At 38.2% G+C, this 20792-nt stretch overlaps 1 protein-coding gene across 1 annotated transcript in view; it reads left to right on the plus strand.

The window, feature by feature from the left end:
• Positions 1-12135, plus strand: part of DTWD2 (DTW domain containing 2) — a 76259-nt gene extending 64124 nt beyond the window's left edge. Inside the window, exons 5-6 of the mRNA XM_063422648.1 lie at positions 6200-6328; positions 8444-12135. Of these exons, the coding sequence (XP_063278718.1) occupies positions 6200-6328; positions 8444-8614 (300 nt within the window). The 3' untranslated portion in view covers positions 8615-12135. The remainder of the gene's footprint in view (positions 1-6199; positions 6329-8443) is intronic.
• The last annotated feature ends 8657 nt before the right edge of the window (positions 12136-20792 follow it).

The raw sequence follows: 20792 nt of genomic DNA on the forward strand, positions 1-20792 counted from the left end.
TCACAGTAAAAATTTCTTCCTAATATCTAACCTAAATTTCCCCTCTTTCAGTTTGTACTGATTACTCCTTGTTCTGTCCCTACAGTTCCTGATGAGGGGTCCCTCTCCAGCTTCCCTGCAGGCCCCTTCAGATCCTGCAAGGTTGCCATGAGGTCTCCACACAACCTTCCCTTCTCCAGGATGAACAGCCCCAACTCTTTCAGCCTGGCTTTGTGGGGCACGTGTTCCAGTCCCTTTATCAACTTCATGTCCCTCCTCTGGACTCGCTCCAAGAGTTCCATGTCCTCCTCATGTTGGGGACACCGGAGCTGGACACAGCCCTGCAGGTGGGAGCAGAGAGCAGAGCAGAGGGGCAGTGAGCACACACTGCTGGCTCATGTGGAGTTCTCCATCAGCCATCACTCCCAACTCATCCACAGGGCTGCTCCCAATAATTTCTCTGCCCAGCCTGTGGCTGTGTCTGGAATTGCCATGACTTGGGTGTAGGACCTCGCACTTGCACTTTGTTGCACTTCTTGATGTTCACACAGTCCTACTTTTTTCAAGCCTGTCCAGGGTCCCTCTGGCTGGCATCCCTTCCCTCCAGCACATCCCTGGTGTCATCAGGGAGCTTGCTGAGGCTGCTGTTCCCCAACAGAGGTGTTGAACAGTATTGGCCCCAGCACTGACCCTGGGGAACACCACTGGCCACAGGTCCCCATGTGGACAAGGAGCTCTTTAGCACAGCTCTTTCCATGCAGCCATCCAGGCAGTTGTTTATCCACCAAGTGGTCCATCCATCAAACCCAATTTAGAGACAAGGATGTCATGTGAAACAGTGTCCAAAGGTTTGCATAAGTACAGGTAGACAATGTCAATTGCTCTGCCCTTGTCCACGAGTGCTGTAGCTCCATCACAGAAGGCGTGATATCCCCTCTGTAAAGCCGTGCTGCCTCTTTCCGGTCACCTCTTTGTTTTCCATGTGCCTTAGCATGGTTTCGAGGAGAATCTGCTGTATAGGCTTGCCTGGCACAGAGATGAGACTTCTCTGTAGATCCCTACATCTTCTGCTTTACGTTTTTTCAAAAATGGGGTTTATGTTTCCCTTTTTTCAGTCTTCAAAGTCTTTGAAGTCATGCCCTCAAGGACCAAGGGTTTTGTGACAGGTATCTACTTTTTCAGGCTGTCCATTTGTGACAGTTGCATGGCAGTTATTCCCTCCAGTCTTTTAGAAAGAGAATGCTCTTAAGATGTCACTTTAAATTAAAGCCAAGGTTTTGAACAAAATAACTTATTTATATTCTTGATTTAAATTTCAGTAGCATGCTGAGACTAAATTTACTCAGACTGTTTTCTCTGGCACAAAGATAATTTTACTTAACTGCATGGAATTTCTGTAGGGTACAGAAAACTGTTTTGGCTTACAGGTGAAAGGTGCTTGTGCAAGCTGGATACTGAGTGAAAATCTTCCCATGTCTCTCACCTGTCTTCTGTCTTAGGTTGTTTTTGCAGTAGCTTCCAGAGAATTCACTTACTGCCCAGCACCTTAAAAGCAATTTTTTATTAGCTTCTAGAAGCTTCTTCTGCAAGATAGCAGGATATGATTCTACCCATTCTGAGATATTTTTGTGTCTTTTAAGTTAAAGAAATGGCTGGTTTTTTTCTGAAAGGTATTTATTAAAGAACTAGAACATACGACCAGTAACTAGTGCCTATGTTAAGGAGGAGGACAGATGGCACTTTCTTCTTTCATTCTTGAAAAGTTAAGTAAATTAATTCCAAGCTGATACTCAGATTTTCAAAAGGCACTATCAACATAAAGAAGAAGGAATCTTAAGTATTAATTTTTTTATAGAAGCCACAGAAAAATATATTATGCCTCTGCCTGTATTGAGATGCCTGTAGTGTTATTGCAGAAAACAGAAGAATTGTTTAGTGTGCCCTGTGAGACAGATGTACTAACTTTTTTGAGTGTTGCATTCTTGGTGATGCATTGTTTTCCAAGTATAATTTTGCATAATGTTGGATTCTGTTTGGAGAGTAAAGCTGGTAAGAGTAATGATGAAGAAATCGACAAAGGTAGAAAGATGTTGATAAGAAGGAGAGAACTTAGAGCTTTCTGCTAGACCTCCGGTTCTATTATTTAAAATAAAAGCAGAAATCAGCTTTTTGTCTTTACTGACTTAAATTTTTAAAATTTCAGACAGCAGGTCTTTGACCCCATCAAGGCAATACTTTTCCTCCCATCAATTTTGAACAGCTGAACAAGATCAGCTGAGTCTTCACTTGCCTGAAGCATATCCAAGGAAGGCTCAGGAAGAAAAACTCTGCCCCAAGAAACACTGAAGGGTCACAATTTTTACTGTGGTTCAAGTCCTTTGTAAGTGCTCAAAGGCTGTAGCATTTGCTAAGGGAATGGTGTGTTGGCAGATAAGCCAGTGTTAAGTTAGTGTAACAGTTCATGAGAATTGCTGAAATTCAGGCTTTTGGAAACAGGTGTCTTGAGTTACAGACAGAAATGAAACTTTATTTTATGTGTTATTTCATAGTTCTGGTGGCTTGGAAACGAAGTCTTTAAACTCCTTCCACTTTGCACAGGGAATAGATACACTAATTTCAGTATCTTGGCTGAATTCTAGTGAGTAATTGCAGTTTATCTAAAGTTCTCTCTAGTCTGAGTTGGTTGAGATAGTTTCCATCTTCCTTGTTATGTTATTTTGGTGAGTGGTATTAAACTGGCTGCTGTTTTTCCAACTTGTCATTTCTGTATTTTGTTAGAAACTTATATTATTCCAAAGTGTGCTATGATTTGCAAATTACTTGGTAGCAAAACCATATTGTTGTATTGTGGTATCTGTAATTTTATGGAGAAGTATAGCCGAGCTCTGGAAAGACCGGGGGCTAGAGCGACGTGAGACCAACCAGTATGGTTTCAAGCACGTACTCCGCTGTATTCACCCAGATGGCGGGTTATATACAGAGTGAGTCGTTTACATTTAGCAGGTGCACTGTGATAGGCAGTGGACATACAGAAGCATGTAAGCAATCTAGGGTTAAGGTAGCTACGGAGATTTAGTGCCATTACTTCCATGCTGTAAGTGTCCTTACCTTAACACATTCCTAGTACCAGATAACCTTATCTGGTACTACGTATGCTGGACGTACGAGGCCTACTAGGCCCAGGCCTGAGGCCTAGTTCGGCCTAGTTTGGAATAGCTCAAATAGTATCTGTGAGCATATCATGCCCACGATACCTGAGAAACTCGGCCACAGAGAAGTGCTTCTAAAATACCATAATTGTTGTTTTGAAATATACTTAAACAGAGTATTTGTGTATACTCATTCTAAGATTTTGAAGTCTGGTGTTAAAGGTAGACGGTGTGATTTTGTTTAGATTAACTGTGCATGAACATTTCTGTAAATCTGAACTAAACTTGTTTAGCTGGATTTGAGATATACAGGGGACAGATAAAGAAATAGTCCATATAGGTAATGCAGAAATTTGGATGAGATTGTTGGGATATGCTGTCTGAAATTATTAACTGCAAAAGCAATGAATACAAGGTTAGACCTCTTGGTGAAAAATGAAAGAAGTAATCTTCCTACCTAGTCAAGTCTAAGGACAAATAAATATGTCATATCTAGGCCTTTTTTTCCCAAGAAGATATCTTCCCACGTTTGAAATATTTATTACCTATACTAATTTGTTTTGGTTTCTGTATTGTTTCTGCTGTCTTTTACCATTCAGTTTATGCACTGAGTGGGTGGTAGAGTACTGTGTGTTTTACTGGTTCAGTAAATCTGCCTAGATTCAGGTGGGAACTTTGGTGAGTCTGTCCAATTTGCGGTAGACAAAGACTAACCTGACTGTATTTCAGGTGACTAGGGATCATTTGTTTAGATTCTGTGCTACTTTAAAGAGTAGGGTAAAATGCATGTTGAAAGAAGCCTAAGAGACAAATTGTAGCTGGCAGTTGTCTTGATGAGGTATTCCTCTGATCTCCATCCCTTTCTATGGAATTTTAATCTTATACCAGGGAATATGTAATTTTTCAGAAAAATGGATGGGGACACTTTCTCTTTCTTCTCATGAGAGAAGAAACCTAATTGCTGCTGCTGTTGCTGTAAGTGCTAGAATGTTGCCCTTTTGTGCATTGCCAGTTGTTTGAGAGCTGTAGTTACACACGTGTTGGCTCCGTGGTTTTGTGGTGGAGTGCAGGCCCCTTTTCTTTATAGAAGTTGTGTTGCAATCATTGATAAGTTTTCTTTCTCTGGAATGTTGATTATCTCAACTGTTCTTCAAGCATGAGGTCCAAGGAACGAAGTCTAGAAACCAGCAGACAGAACTGCTCCCAACTCCCAGAAAAAAAAGTCTTAGAGTGCTGTCCAAGGAGGGGGAAGCCAGTGGGCCTGCAGATACTGCATCAGGTGGTTTCAGCCTCTGGAGAGATACTCCATGAAGAATAGAGCTGTCAGCTGTTGAGAAAAAGTGTGAATATACGTCTGCTTTGCTGCTCAGGACACATGTTGGAGAAGTGATGGACTGAGTTTACCCTCTTTTTTGATACTTATTTAGGAGTTTCTAAGTAAAGACCATAAGCTTCTTCCAGCATAAATTTCTGTATACTTCAAATAACTAGGCTTCCTACTCAGTTGTGATGAAGACCTCTACACAGAGAGAAGGCATAAAACCAAAGAAAACCTTGATGAGTAACAAATGAAAATACTGTCTTCTTTTTCTTTTCATTACAAACACTGATGTCTAAATTCTACATTTTTTCTCCTAAGTAATTTTATTCTTTTTTGGTTTTTCCATACCAATTGAAGAAGGTAGTTGAGAAAGGCTTAATTTTTTTTTTTTTTTGTATTTTCCTATATTTGAGTAAATTGAGTTTTTATAGCTAACGTGCTTGCCCTTCCAGATTGTCTTTTGCTCTTTTCTTGTTGCTTTTTAAAATTTTATTATTTTTAATTTTCACCAAATTGGGATAGATAAGGCAATGGCATTTCCTATCTACTCATTTATGTCTCTTCAGCAGTCTGGAGTGTTCCTTTTATAAATGAGATACCTTGAACTTTAAAGAATGGGTAACTGCATGTAAGAGAGGTGAAGGAAAATTCATTCAAAAACTGAAAATGTAATATTTCAAATAAAAGAAAAAATGAGAAAAGTGAAGGAGGAAAGTATTGAATAAAGTGAGGAACGGTGAAAGACTTCTGGCAGGCAAGATGGGAACAATATTATGACCATGAGGATCACTCACTCATTTTTTCAAGAAGAAGAAGAAAAACAGAAGACAATTGATGGGATGAGTTTTAAAAACAGAAAATTAACTTGCTCTTTTATTAACTTGCTCTTCTATTTATCTGGGGTTTTTGTACTGCACTACAATGTTTTTGAAAAAAGAACAGAGAATTTTTGGTTAAGAATACTGACAACATCGCTAAAACTATTTGTTTTGCAGATTACATTTTAGATATATGTGGAGATGAAAATCTTAGGAGTAAAAGAATAATATCTGAATTTTCACAGAGAGTCAAGTAGTGTAAATTCTGTGTTGTTTCAGCCACTGTTTAAAATCCTGATAAAAGCTTTTGGAGCTGTTGGTTGAATTAAATTTCCTTTTCCTAAAAAGCTTTAATTTGCAAGATAGTGTAAAGTGCTTATCATTTGAGGCAGAGCCAGGAAATTATTTTCAGACATGATTTTGTTAAGCAAATAGTTCTAATCAATGACCTAATATATTGTATGAGTAAATACAGTTTCTAGAAGTCTTACATTCAGAACTTTGACAAATAATATTTTGCCAGGTTATAAGGTGTTAATGACTATATAGCCATTGTACCTTGCATGGGATCGTGTGTGTGTTTAGAGAGTTCAATTTAAAAAAAGCATAAGTGAATAGTTCTATTTTTGTTATAGCATATCTATGGCAACTGAAATGAGTTGCTAAAATTTCACTTAGTCTTTCTCTAACAAAAAATTGTATTTCCTTTGCATGTTTGTACAGTAACAAATGTGCAGTTTTTGTTTGTGGTGGTGACTCGTGTGTTACACCAAACAGTGGCATGTTATTGGCTACTGGGAGACAAAAATAAATAGAAGAAAGAAAACAATTAAACACTGAGGGAAAGAGGATGTGTTTTGCTTGGTGTAGAGAATAGGTATCTTATTGGCTATCCTGATCTGTTAATTTTACTAGAGTTTGCTATTTTTCAGGTGCAGTTAAAACCCAGTATTTCAAGTCAATATGTAATTCGTACACAGCCAACAAACACCTGTCTGTCTACTCTTGAATGTGCAGCTGTTGCTCTTTCCATCATGGAAAAAAATAAGAGTATACAAGAGGTATGTAAATTTAAATACCTGAATTTTTCTTTCATGAAGGGTAGAGGGGCAGCAAAGGTACTTAGCTGTTAATGTAAAATTTGACAGTTAAAATCTTAATGACATTTTTAATAGTTTTGTTGCATAGCAAGCTAAAACAAGAATGCAGCAATGGAAACAATTTTTCATTTATTAACTCTAGTGTGTTCAGATTACTGTGACTCTTTCATGTTGTGCTCCCAAAGTGAACACAACAAAGTGATCTTTTAGCTCTCAAAAACCTAATTCATTTTGTGACAGGAGGAGTATTACTGCATGGAAAGAAGTAAATTGTTTTCTCCAGAAACTAGACAGCAGAGATGATCTGAATACCCCCTCACAGCTATCTTGAAGATTAAATGCTTTTTAAAGCCAGGTCCCCTGATCTCCTGCACTCCTCAGCCATGGAATGTAACCCACTGGGTTATATCTGCCTACCAGCAAGCTCACAACTCTTACATGTCACTGGAAAAATTTGGGACTTAATAGTTCTTCAATTTAAGTTTATCCCAGGTCAGAGAATACTAATTGGACATTAGCCTTTCCTTGTAAATTGTGATCCCACTAGTCTGTGATGGAAGAGGTCAGTAAGAAAATGTCCTTCTTAATCTTTTGTTGCTGACATTAGTAATATCAATTTAATAAGCCCTCTGAAAACACCTCTAAGTATTTTTACACCACAGATTCAAGTCTACAATTCAATTGTGTGTCCAGAATGTATTAGTGAATGATCTGTGAAAAGATCATGTACCCACTACATTCTAGTTTTCACCCTGGGGTCTTCATACTGCTCTCCATCAGCTAGTTAATATTTTCATATGCAACATCTGCCAACTAAAAAAAAGATGCCCAGGTCAAAAATTGCTCCTGCAGCTGGCATAATATATAGTGTGCCACCTCTGTGTCTGCCTCTGTGACATTAGACTCACCTGAATATTAAATAAATTGGATTTAAACCCAGACTTGAACAAATTGGGTGAACACACAAGAAAATATGGCTCCAAAATTAGAACTCTAAGTAAAAACAATTTTCAAGAAACTTGCGTATATATGTGGGGTTTTATATTTACCTTTTTCTTTGTTGTGCCAAGACAACATATTTTTTCTTCACTAGGGCTTTTGCCTTACAGTGAATGTTAAGTTAATGTTCTTAGTTACTAGTCCTATATTCTGATTCACCCTTACCACTAAGAATGGCCCAGCATACTTTTCAAAGACAAAATTACTGTTTTGTCTAAGCATTGCAGTAGCCAAGAGCTACATTCATGCATTTTTTATACCCTCTCTGAAATGAGTGGTGTTACCAGCATATAAGATGGTAAACTGAAGTTGAGAGCCATGGAAATTTAAAAAGTGCACTTGGTTTGATACCCAGTATGTCACTTGATTTTCCTGTGTGCTTTTAAGAGTCATATTTTTCTCAGTAGAATCTCAGCTCCTGCTGGCTGCAGTTACACATGTGATTGCTTTACACATGGCTGGACATGGGGCCCCCGTGACTCAGTCAGGCAACCTGAAAATGAAGAGTCTACAATTAGGAACCACTTGAGATAAATTTGGTTTGTGTGTCTTCATTAATCCTACACAATACCTCTGGGCAGAAGTATAGACACAGTTGAGTCTGCAGGATAGCAGTCCAGCTGCCCTAATCATGAGTCCCTCCTCTCTTTCCAAAACTCTGCCTCAAGGGATTTTTGTGAAAGCGCAAACAGCTTAGTTATTGTGACTTATTGCAGCTTGTTGAACAAGCCACAGTAATTGATTGTAGGCCATTGCTAAGGTCAAGTCAAAGCCATAATTTACAGTAATGTGGCTGGGGCTGAGGTCACGATTGAGTGGTTCCAAGAAAGGAGTGAGGGATGGCACCATGTAGGTGGTGTATGACTGCTCTGTGGTTCTTTTCAGTATGTCTTCTATTTAGTTGCACCCTTTGTGTCTCCAAAGGTTATATTTTAACAACACTTATCATCCAAATTGTATTTTGTTAGCATTTTTAAGTAGTCATTGAATAAAAAAACCTGTAATAATTGATGTCTCTAAATACCTTACTAAAAGCTTGGGGTTTTTTTTGTCCCCCACCCCTTCATGTTTCTGCAGACTATACTCCATCCGCTTCAAGCTTTATGCTCTTTCCAACTTCAGCACGGTGCCCAGATCCATCACAGCAAGGAGCATCTTCTCAAAAATGGCTTATATGACAAGCCCATGCCAAAGAATAAACGCAAACTCAGAAGAATGGAGCTTCTGGTGAATAATGTTAAAATATAAGAAAACTGTACTGGTGGTACAATAGGATTTACTTGCAGAAGCAAATGAATATAGATCTGGATTTGATCCAGTTGACTATACTGTAATACAACAACTTTTAGGCCCTTCTTAGGCAAGAATTGATCTACCAATGTGTCATACAGTTACAGACAAGCTTTTTCATATATGCAGTAAGCCAGGTGCCTTTGTTCAGATGATGGAGGAGCATTCTCATTTACTGAGAAGAGAAAGAAAACTGAACATAATTTAGACCTATGTTGTCAGTTGGGTGTCAGATATGATCCTCAGTATAACTGGATGAATTTATTTTGGAGACGCTTTTATCAGTACAAAAAGACAAGAAATATGACTATGGATGTGAAGGGATGGTAAGGCTTCAGCAGTCAGAATTATGTTGAATTGCAACTGAGTTTTTTAGATTCAGTATCTAATTGCAGTAGGCTTTCAAACCATAATTCCTTATATTCTTTAGTTCAGATGAGCATAAGGCATGTTATTTAGACAGTTCTTTCTAACTTGGAGATTTTTATTTCTTGTATTATTAGAACTCCTTTTTGTACATTTACATATATTTTACAATACAGTCGAATTTAGTTTCTCTCAGACTTAATTTTTAAATTAAATATGCATATGTTTTTACAAGAAACTGAACAATTCTGACTTACAAAAAGAAAAGTAGAAAAAGTGATTTTTGGAATTATAACTCAGGTGCTTTTCTTACTTGAGCAAAAACTAATCTTCCACAGATGGGGAGATCTCATGGATATACATACATCATACCCATACTCTGACATACAATGATTTTGCTACTGAAGGAATTAAACAAGCCCAGTGTAAACTGCTCTATAGGAAGTGTGATGGATTGAAAAATGATTATGTCTGATTACAACCAACTAACATAATTATAGATCCTCTAGACTTCATGTGTTTAGTTTTTCACTTCTAACAGCGATATAACTGTACTTCTTTCTAATGGGAATTGCTAGAAGCAGAAGAATTGGGTATTTTTACAGGCTTTCTAATAATATTTTATGACCTGGAGGGAAAAATCAAGTGAAGTAAAGGTTCTGATAATCCTTTCTTCTACATAAATGCCTCCTGCATTTAAGAGATTAAAATGCGTAATGTTTGTCTTTACTGTCACTTCCACTCTAGGTAACAACATGAAGCTAACTGGGTACTAATTAGTCTTAGAAAAAGATATTTTGTCTTTAATTTATGATCTGTGAGAAAAGAAACTACAGAAGTGGGGTGTGGGGGCAGGGTGAGGGGTTGTGTAAACACAATTAACCAATATTTTACTGAAAGCTTTTCTGCAATTAATAAGAGAGGTCAAAATTAGGTCAGAGATTAGCTAAGAAGTTTTAGTTAACCCTGAGCTAATAGTGACCTTTTATTTAGGCATGGATAAACAATGTAATTTGTCTGGCTATAGCTTATATAACCTTTTTCTCTTCTCCTGGTCTAGATAAATCCTGTATCTGTCACTAAATTCAGCAAAGCTGAATTAGATTTGACAAATCTGAAGCAAACCAGTCTCATATGATTAATGATAGTGTAGATGCACTTTTGTTCATATTGGAACAGAGAAAGGGCATGTTTATTCCTGCAGCACACCAATCACCAGACTAACTTGGAGTCTGAAGTTGCAGTCTTGTGCAATTTGTGTACACTGCCTTGTGTGTGATGCTGTGTCCAGTTCTAGGGTTGATATGGCTCCTACTGGGCTGGTAATCTTCCTTCCCTGTGCATTGGGACATAGTTAATAATTCCTTAGGAAACATGGGCATCAATTAAGCTTTATTGTTAATGTCATATTTACATATATGGATGATAGTCACATTTAATGTTGTATATGTTAATTTAATTTACCTTATTTTAAATCCATCTTGAGCAGCAGTATATCTTTTGACCTACATTGTGAAGTTTAATTTCCTAGGCAGAAGATTAAGTGTGTCTTTACATAATATGTGAGTATATATTATAGAGAACAGAAAGAAATTTGTGTTACAGCCTGGGATTCATAGCCATCTGCAAAATGCCTTAGAATTACAGGATCAGAGAAATAGTTGCCTTAATTGAGTTATAATTCTATGTTAAATATTCTTGTGCATGCAATCTCATGTTTTTCAGCAAAGGACAAATTCTACACAGCTTACAATAAGCACTTTTTAGCTTTGTTGATTCCTCTTGTTCTTTCAATTTTCCTACTGTGGATAATAGGATTTTGTAGAATCTCATGCTGGATGCATGGAAGCCTTTAATTGCTAATTTCCTCTGTTGTACAATACTAGATCAATCAATATGTAACAGTTACTGAAGAAATTAAAAACAATGCATTGCAAACCTCCGGGCATTTTATTTTTTTGAGTTTTTTGTATGTCCCAGCTCAGCTATAATATAGTGAATGTTTAGGTGCAGCACAGCAGTGACATGAAGTTCTGTTTCAGATTTGTTTGAAGCTATTAAACACAAAGCACAATACTTTTTATGTAGAACTTTCATGATTTTAAAAATACTCATAGTGTATGAGGAAGAATCTAGAAAGTTTGTTTTCAGGTCTTTTGGATTCAGAATTTGCCAATAAATACATTACCTCAAAGAAATGAATACTCTGAAGTCCATACGCTCTTGACAGAAGCTGTGTGTGATGAAGTAGCACTCTTTGTAAGCAATTTCATTAGAATGAATTTGATTTGCAGTTTTACTTTGCTGTAATGGTAAATCCGTTTCATTTTTCCCTTACCGAAAGATTAATGAGTGAAACCCACCAGTCTAACAAGATATTGATTAAAAAGGAAGGAATGTGTTTGCTTCTCGTGTTTTGTCCTTTGTCCTTGTCCACTTTGTACTTCCAAGTGTTGCTACTAAAATAAAATCTGCCTTCTATGTACCTCAAGTGTCATGTATTGGGAAACTGGTGGCATGGATAGTAGGCTTTTGAACAGATGCAAATATTTTTCAAAGGTGAGCACTGTTAATTCATATTAATATTTTTAATAATTAACATTTTCATAGTCTGTAGGGTAGGACTAAGTCTATTAAAAAAGAGAAAGATGGAATGTTTTTAAATTAGAACATGAACTGCACCTACCCTTTTGTTTAGAAAGCTTTCATATGAAAGAGATACTTAGGACAAACATAAATGTATTTTTCTTCAAGATGTTACTTTTGCTGCCTCATAACCCCATACTACCAATAAATTACTCTGTTATTAGTTTTTCTTGAGATAAAAAGGAAACTTTTCGACTCACTTCAAAAGAGGCAAAAATTATTTTAAGACCAAGGATTTTATTCTCAACTGCCACATTAGATAAAAAAATGCTTATGCTGCATTATTTTCTACAACTTTCCTGCTTGTTTTGAAATTTAATTAAAAACTGGTTTTCTTGAAAGAGATATTGGTTCATGCTTTTCTTTTGATGCTTGTGTGTTTTATGTCTATATACTTGAATTCACATAAATTACATATTTATTTCTGCCTCAAAGCAATAAAATATCTAATTTACTGTTGTATGTTCCACTGCATCTCTACAGAACTGAATTTGTTCATTTGTGCTGTTATTACAAATTCTAGTCCCTTTTTTGTGTCTTTTTAGCACCATTCACTCAGTTAATGAAGAGTGACTGGGCATATGCTATTTGAAGAAAAAAGGTTCTTTTGTTATCCATTGAAACCTGCATGAAGACTAAATTCTCAAGCATTTCAGTTTCAGACCTCTCTTCTCTCTTTCTGCAATGGTAGCTGACTGCTCTTTGGTACCACACAAACATGCACATCTTCCCACACTGTGGGAAACATCACCCAAGTGCTGCATCTCTAGCTCTGTGCCCTAGTAGCTGCAATGAGCTAACCATTCTGTTTCTCAGCCACAGTTTATCTTCCCCCAAATTGCTATAATCAAGTTAAAAAACAAAATGAAAACCAAAACAACAGAACTATTTCTGTTCTTATGCAGCCATTTCTTATCTCCCTTCTACAAAACTTACACTTTGGGGACTTTCATATTGCCTTGGTTATGAGGTTTGTTCCTTGTATTCCGATTCAATCCTTGCAGATTCCCAGCCCTGAGAGCTGCTTTTGTCTCATAGGGACAGATAACAGAGGAAAATAAAGAGGAGAGAAGAGTATGTGTTTAAGTCGGATAGGGCACTATTGTGGTTTAACCAGAGCCAGCAGCCAAGCCCCAGGCAGCCGCATGTTCACTCCCCACCAGCAGGGTCAGGAAGAGAACTGGAAGGGTAAAGGTAAGAAATCTTATGGATTGAGGAAAAGACAGTTAAATAGGGGAAGCAAAAGTTGTGCACAATATGCAAAGCAAAATAAAGAACTAGTTCACTGCTTCCCATGGACAGGCAGGTATTGAGCCATCTCCAGGAAAGCAGGGCCCTATCATGTGAAACAATCACTTGAGAAGACAGACAAATGCCATCACTTGGAACATCCCTCTTTTCCTTCTTCCACTGACTTTAAGTGTTGTGCAGGATGCCATGCAGGCTGGAATATTGCTTTGCCCAGTTGGGGTGACTTATCTTGGTGGTGTCTCCTCCAGCCTCCCAGGCACCCACAACTCCCTCACCACAGTGGCAGCATGGACAGCAGAAAAGACCTTGGCTCTGTGTAAGCTCAGCTCAGCAATAACAAAAACATCTCTGTCTTGTCAAGCCTGTGTCCAGCATAAATCCAAGACACAGGCCTATATTAGTCACTGTGAAGAAAATTAACTCTACCACAGCCAAAACAAGTACAGAGACTTAAGTAAAAGTTGTTTCAGTTGCTAGGGTATGTCTGCTGTAAAGCTTGGTACTTGTCACTGTGGATTGGTGTTCCACATAATTCCAGGATTGTCCTGTTTGTGAAGTATATCCTAGGTTAGCTGCATTGGTTTAGTGGTTTAATATTTACTAACAATTTATTCGAATCCCATTGTATTTCCTAAAAGATGCTAACTACTTTTGTATGTGAGAAGGTACTTGTATCACTAAGCAGCAGAATTGCTGTATGTATGGGACCATGGAAGCAGTAACTGAGAACCTCAGTAGCTGTAACAGAAAGATTCTTTTGGACTTGAATGCTAAGATTTGCTCTCAATAAAGAGAAATATCAAAGAGTATATACCAAATACTTAAAGCACATGTAGAAATACCAGCTTTATGTGTCAGTGGAGGAGAAAAACAAAAAATACTTTGCAAATAATGAATGTATAAACCATTTGCTGCTTATGTACATTAATAGAAATGTAGATAATGGATTTACAAAATGCATGTAGAATTTTATCAGCATTTTAAAATACGTTTTAAAAGGAAAATTAAATTTCTAAGAAACAAAAGTCTTGCTTCTAGTTACCTGTTTTCCTTTTATTGCGGACTCATATATATATATATGTAAGTATATAAAATATGTAGATAAATGTAATAATAAATTTGTAGCGGGATTTTTAGATATTCTTTTTAAAGATATTTTAAGGTGGATATACTGAGAAATGGGTCATATACTTGTCATGATTAAGCATTTGCAGAATTGCGGTCACATACATTATGCTTGATTTTTTCCATAATTACCAGCAGAAGGTAGTGAGGAAAAAATTATACTGTTCTATATTAATGTTTCAGCTTATGGTGCTTCATTATACTTGAAGTTGTCCTCTAAGGGATTTTAAGTTCATCCAAAATCAAGTTCTCTATTTTTTTCAGGGATTAGATAGGATGTCTTCAGTCGGTGCTAGGTGTGCTGATATATGCCAAGTGTGGAGTCAGTATTGTGGTGAATACTAGATTTAGATGAAAAGTTATTCATATGAATTTCCCTAGAAAGATTATGTGGATTTTCTTTTTCACGGCAAATGAAATCCCGTAGAGTAGTGCCTGGATTGCTTTTTTGATGTTTTTTTCATGGGAGCTGAATAGAGCTGTACATAACTGGAATCTCACTGGTCATTCTGTTTCATTCTGAAACGTATCAATAATGGATTAGCTAAGGAAAGGTCCTGGTAGTCAGGTTTCAAAATTGCCAAAAACATTGAACACTTAAGTTCTGTAACCCATGCCTTATCCAAAGACATTTTCTTTAAGTTCTTTGAACAGGCATTTGTAGTAGATAAAATATATACTTCACTTATCTTGAAACTGTTGTGAGATTATCATTCTCTTGGCTTTGTTCACCTGTGTCCTGCCAGACAGACAACAGTTTTCCCCTCTGGGGAGCACCTGCCTCACTGTGATCAGTGAGAGGTTCTTTAGCTGAGCAGGCTGAACCTACACCTCTGCTGCAAACCTAAATCCTCCCTGCCTCTCTATTCAGACAGCAGTCATGTTTCCTTTTGACCCTGTTGTCACTGTGGAATCGCAGATGATATTTTGCAGAGCTGGTACTGTTGGTGCATTATGTGTTTTTGATATGAGAAAGGTGAACATCAGTTTCTGTTGCATTTACTGTTTACTAGGGATTTATTTGAAGTGGAAAAAATAAAATGTCAGTATTGTCTGGTAATAAAGGAAAAAATATGAAAGCAAACTTTTAAGGGGCAGATTTTACACTTTACTTAGGAGCTTTTAACAGGAGCTCCTTGCTTATATGCCCTTTTCAAGATGCAAGGAAAATCACAGCCCTTCTATTCCAGAGAATAGAAAAATAGTTCTTTCTGGCTCTAGAGGCATGTATCACTTCAAAGATGGGGGAAAGGGGCATGACTATAGTGTAGCTGAAAACCGTAATGCTGAATATCACTGCTTTAGAAGTGAATCTGTGCATGGATGCAGCCTCTCTAGGTTATGTCCTCTTTAAAGTTTTTGAGGACGTCAAGAGAAATGTAAGTGTACTTAATAATCAAGCAAGAAACATTTACTTACCTGTCAGTGTTGTTGACCTCAGACCTAAATTGCTCTAAATTATTGATGTTGTTTTCATAATGTGTATGTGAGAAGATCATACTAAGTCAAAGCGATAATAAAGTTTGAGGAGAGGGAATTGAGTATTTCTGGTTCTGTTTTTAAAGGTAATTCTAAAATTCAGAAGCACAGGACAAATTGCTAGAGGAATTGAATTAGATGTGGAGAGCTGTATGAGTTACAGAATGAGAGAGTTTCTGACTGTTAATTTGCATCTGCTCTTCCTAGAACCTTGAAATCAGAAAAAATTGTAATGTGAATTTGATAACATTTTAGAGAGCTGATTCAGTCTTCATCTTTATATTCCATTGAAATAAATGATTTTTTAAAAAAGGTCTTGTGGTGCCCTTTTCAGAGATATGAACTTTTCCTTTGTGAAGTTTTGGATTATATTCTAATGATTTGGATTAAATTCACTGCAAGTTTTACAGTTAGCAGATTTTTAGTTTAGGGTTTTTGCGGGTTTTTTTGCCTGTAAAAATACTGATTATTTTCTGTCTGCGGAATTACTGAGGTAACCACAGAAGACGGAAACCTAGTTGCACACTGTGTACGTTTTCAGCTTTCCTGATGAAATATCATCCTCCTGAAATAATTATATAAATTTTGTCTATTCAATATCAACAGGTGATTTTCATTTCCTTTATAAGTTCATCTAAAGTTACAATCATATTGGGGCCTTTATATTGAGACAATTATTACTTCCTAAAAGTAGATGTTTGGCAAGTAATTACTTATCGCAAATTTTATTTATATCAAAATGTTACTAATATCTACCTATTTGTATTTCTTCATTAATTCTTAGGAAATTTCTCATCTGCACAACAGATTACCCATCTTTCAGTCTAAGGTTCTATTCCTGATCTGTGGCAGGTAATCCATGATCATGAATAAATTCTTCATGCACTGCTTTTCTCTTGGGGGAAAAATGCACTGCTTTTGATTAACAATGGAACTTAATAAATGGGAAAAAATAAAATATGACAGGGGTGTTCTGCTGAGTGATTCTTCCAGTTAGGTTGATGATTTCTGCAGGGGCATGCCTCATGAATAATTCAGGTAAGATGGAAGCAAGTGCTTTGCTGGCCAGTGACTCAATGAAGGAATCATGTTGGAACCAAAGCATTCTATGTAAAATGCATGATACTCCTAATGCTTATGTTTAAGTATTAATAAGTTTTGTCTTTTAGGATAACCAGGGTGCAGTAGGGTTGAACCCCAAACAGGATTCGTGTATATCACTTCTGAAGCTGTCACAAATACTCTGTTTTAAAATGGAACCAAGTGGAGGGTCACTGTTGCTTTACATGGCAGCAGGCTCCAGTTCTCAGACAAGCTGAACTAGTTTTCAAAAGAGAGCCAAAATTTTACAGATGCCTATGGAAGCTCTAGTGAAGAAGCAGGGGCTCCACTCTATGTTGCTTTGCTTCCTGAAGACTTAAGTTTTTTTGAGTAAACAATCTGAACAGTGACACAAGCAAGCTTTAATAGAAACATCTTTTAAAAATAATCTATGGTAGTTCATGTAATAAATGCATAGTAAATGCCAACTGTTGTGTTTTAATTTCCATATTCATTAAATAAATATATTTGTTGTGCAAATATGCCTTGTTGTGAATGCAGCCAGTGGATGTTTGAATTATACAGAGGGTAACGACTTTTATCAGAGACTCTTTGAAGAGTTTAAAGAGGTTTCTTAATTTCTGCATTTTCATTGTAATGCCAAAACCTGCTAACTTGCTTCTTATTCTTAAAAGGAGTTTTTGAGAAGTTAATGGATTGGTTGTGCCATTGCTAGTTGTTTGTTTCATTAGTGCTGTTTGGTAAGGCTGGAGTTCATGCTGCAGTAATGTGTGTGTTGGAGGCCTCCCTGAGGAATGTACGGCTGGAGACTCTGCCTTTTGCTTCTGCTTTACCTTCACCATGGCATTGCACACTGGCATAAGGAATCCACTGCAGCATGTAAAATTTGTTTAAACATCCCAGAGCTGAAAATGTGTTTTTATGTGCAGCGACATTCAAAATTTCACTGTAATATCTGGATAGTTACTGCAGAAATACATTTCTGCTTCTTAGCTATGTTATCCCAGAAGTCCTGCCAGCATCACTGACAGGCTCAGTCTTGGCCAGCAGCGGGTCCATCTTGGAGCCAGCTGGAACTGACTCTGTCTGACATGATCTGCAGAAGCCACCCCTGCAGATTCTCCCCTTCCTGCTCCCAAACTTGCCCCAGAAGTGCAGTACTGTGTGCTTGCACTGCTGACAGCACAGCTGCAGGACAATGTTCCCAGGCAAAGAGCAGCATATACATGAAATAAAGACCAAGATCAAGGAGAAAGTGCAGCTTTAAGGAGTACAGAGTCAGCTGAGAAGTGGCAGCTCTGTTGGGATTTGGGCACTTGTAGTATTTTCATGCTGCAAGAATAGTGGGCAGGCCTTTACTCAACATCACCCACGGATGCTCTGGCAAGGAATCCATGATTAGGACTTCAGAGAAAGACAACCCCCCCAAATCTTGGGGCCTTGTCTGTATGACCCAAGGGGAAAAAACCTTTCTGACTGTAGACACAGGGCACCAGTTGTGGTGTGGTGCTGCAAGAGCAGCAGGCAGTAAGTTACCCACAATTGCCCAGGGGCCATGTTCAGTGCTCCAGAGGAAGGTGAAAATCTCCCAGGGATTAGTGCCAATCTACCTCGGGGCAAATTTCCTTCCTAATACCAGAGCTGCCCACTCCCTGAGCGTATGAACAAGACCTAACCAGGGCCACAAGCAGCCAGGTAGTTCATGAGCTCATGAGCTGAGCACAACGTGCCATCAGCCTGGAGGAGTCTAGCAGAGCCCTTCCCCATTAGGACCTTGGGAAAACCCTCAGCATAGGGCTCAGGCACTCCTGCAAGCCACACTCCCTCCCTTGGGCTCATATGAGCAGAGGGCATCACCTTAGGACTTGCTGTGACTCAGTCCTTGCAGTCATCTGCTCTGTTTATGCTGCTCATTAAGCTCAGGAGCGTGGGAAACACCCTGTCCAGACCTTTACCTCTGCAGAGTCACCTTCCCAAACAACAACCATGGTTTCTGCAAGAGAAGGCAGGCAGTGCCTTGGGCACATGGAGAGCTGCGACCCTTCGTGCAACACTGCAAGCAACAGGCCACGGCACAGGTCAGTGCATTCAAATGAGCATAAAGAGTATGGAGCTGTTGGAGTGAGTCCAGAGGAGTGCCATGAAAATTACTGGAGATCTGGAACACCTCTGCTATGAAGACAGGCTGACAGTTGGGGTTGTTCAGCCTGAGAAAGGAAAAACCTTCAAGTATGTAAAGTGACAGCACCAGGCACAGCACTGCCAAGCAGGTGAGGGAGGGGATTGTGCTGCTCTGCTGTGCATGGGAGCAGCCTCACCTCAAGTGCTGGGGGCAGCTTTGGGTGTGACAATGTAAGAGCTGTTAGAGAGTGTCCAAAGGAGGGCAGCCAAGACTGTGAAAGGTCTCAAGGGCAAGACTTACAAGGGGGAGTTGGGGTTGCTTGGCATGTTCAGCCTGAAGAAGGCTGCAGGAGATCTCATTGGTTTACAACTTCCACAAGGAGGGCAGTGGATGGTAGGTGCTGATGTCCTCTATCTAGTGACAGTGATAAGATACAAGGAAATGGAATGAAGCTGCTGGCTGGAGTCTAGGAAAAGTCCTTCCCTGAGAGGGTGGTCAGTCGCTGAAACATGTTGCCTGGGGAAGCAGTCATCATGTCAACAAGCCTGACAGAGTTCAAAGGGTGTTTGGATGACAGGTACGTGGTTAACTTTTGACATAGTCCTGCAAGGCCCAGGTATTTGGACCCAATGATCTTTAAAAGAGTCCCTTCCAAATTTAGGTATACCCCAGTTTCATTATTCTACTACACATCTAAGGTAATCGGTTGAGATACTACTAAACACTATTTCCTCCCATTGCTTGGCAAAGTAACAGCTTTCTGTTTTTAAACAAACTGACAATTTGTACTCGGCAGCTTTTGTTATGAGTAAGATTAATTGTGTATAGCTCTTGCATACTGTCGTTGTCTTTTGCAGTGTGCCTTCTAGGATATAATAGGTTTAATTAAACCTACTCAGTTTGACAAAACATATATTAATGATGCTCTGTAATGGCAGGGATTTTGCATGTAATGGCACTTAGAGCATATTAGCACAAAAAGCAGTTGTGACATGTTTCAGTGTTCCCTGAATCAAAACTGTTTTAATAAAAAATGACACAGTATTTATGATGCTGTGATACATAGGTCATTGATTATTAAGGATGACATAATTTCAGGTAAGCAGATGTAATTGCTCTGAAATGTAATGACAGTTTTAGAAATATTATCTGTACTTCAGGCTCCCTATGGCTTTCGATTTCCTTTCAGTTAATTAACTTTAAAAATATTAATTACAGATAGCAGGTCAGATTCAACTGTACCAAATAAAACCTCAGAAATATGGGTTAAACCAAAATAGGTTTCTATATTTTAGTCCTTAAATCTCAAACTGTAAATGGTTGAGTTGGGGTATCTCATGCATGGCCAGAGGCTGGTCTAAATGATCCCGATAAGTCCCTTCCAACTCAACACAATTTATAAGTCTATGATTGTATGATTTTTAGTTAATGATATGGGAAAAATATTTCAGGAAATATTGTAGGATAGCAGTATTAATGAGTGGGATGCGGTAACTGGTCATGTGTGCACACAAGCTGCCATGTGGAGTAGTTAATGTTAAATACAGTTACAATGTAAACATGGTTACATCCTCTGGTTGCCTGGTTGTGCTCTCACCCAGTGAGCTGTCCAGTTAGCCTCACACACTCAGTGGAGCAGCCTTTAAGCTTGTTCCTGCAAGCTAATTTCAGTATTAAAAAATTGGTATTTTTACTGGTGCTTTTTCCTGTTCTCTTAATAGGTTTTTGTCTCTCTGTGAAACAGAAATCAGGTCTGCAGTCTTGCCAGAGGTTTCTCACTCAAGCCACAGTTTATCCTTGGCAAAATTGTAATTCTCATAAATTGCAAACATAGTTTATGCTTTACAAAGATGTAAGATGCTACAGATCCCTTCAGGAGCACTAAGATTTTGCAACTCTTTCATATTCCTTTGTTGTCTTTTCCTTCATTTTCAAGATCTCCTTTATGCTAGGAATCACATTCTAGCCTCTTTTGTGTCTCTCTTGACTTGTCCTCTTCCCAAATTAGAGCATATGCCAAACTGCCTCACTATAGCCTGCATTTAAATATATTTCCTTTGGCTTTTGTCTGACAAGTTGCCAAAA

Source organism: Prinia subflava, chromosome Z, assembly GCF_021018805.1.
Source record: "Prinia subflava isolate CZ2003 ecotype Zambia chromosome Z, Cam_Psub_1.2, whole genome shotgun sequence".
Taxonomy (NCBI): domain Eukaryota; kingdom Metazoa; phylum Chordata; class Aves; order Passeriformes; family Cisticolidae; genus Prinia; species Prinia subflava.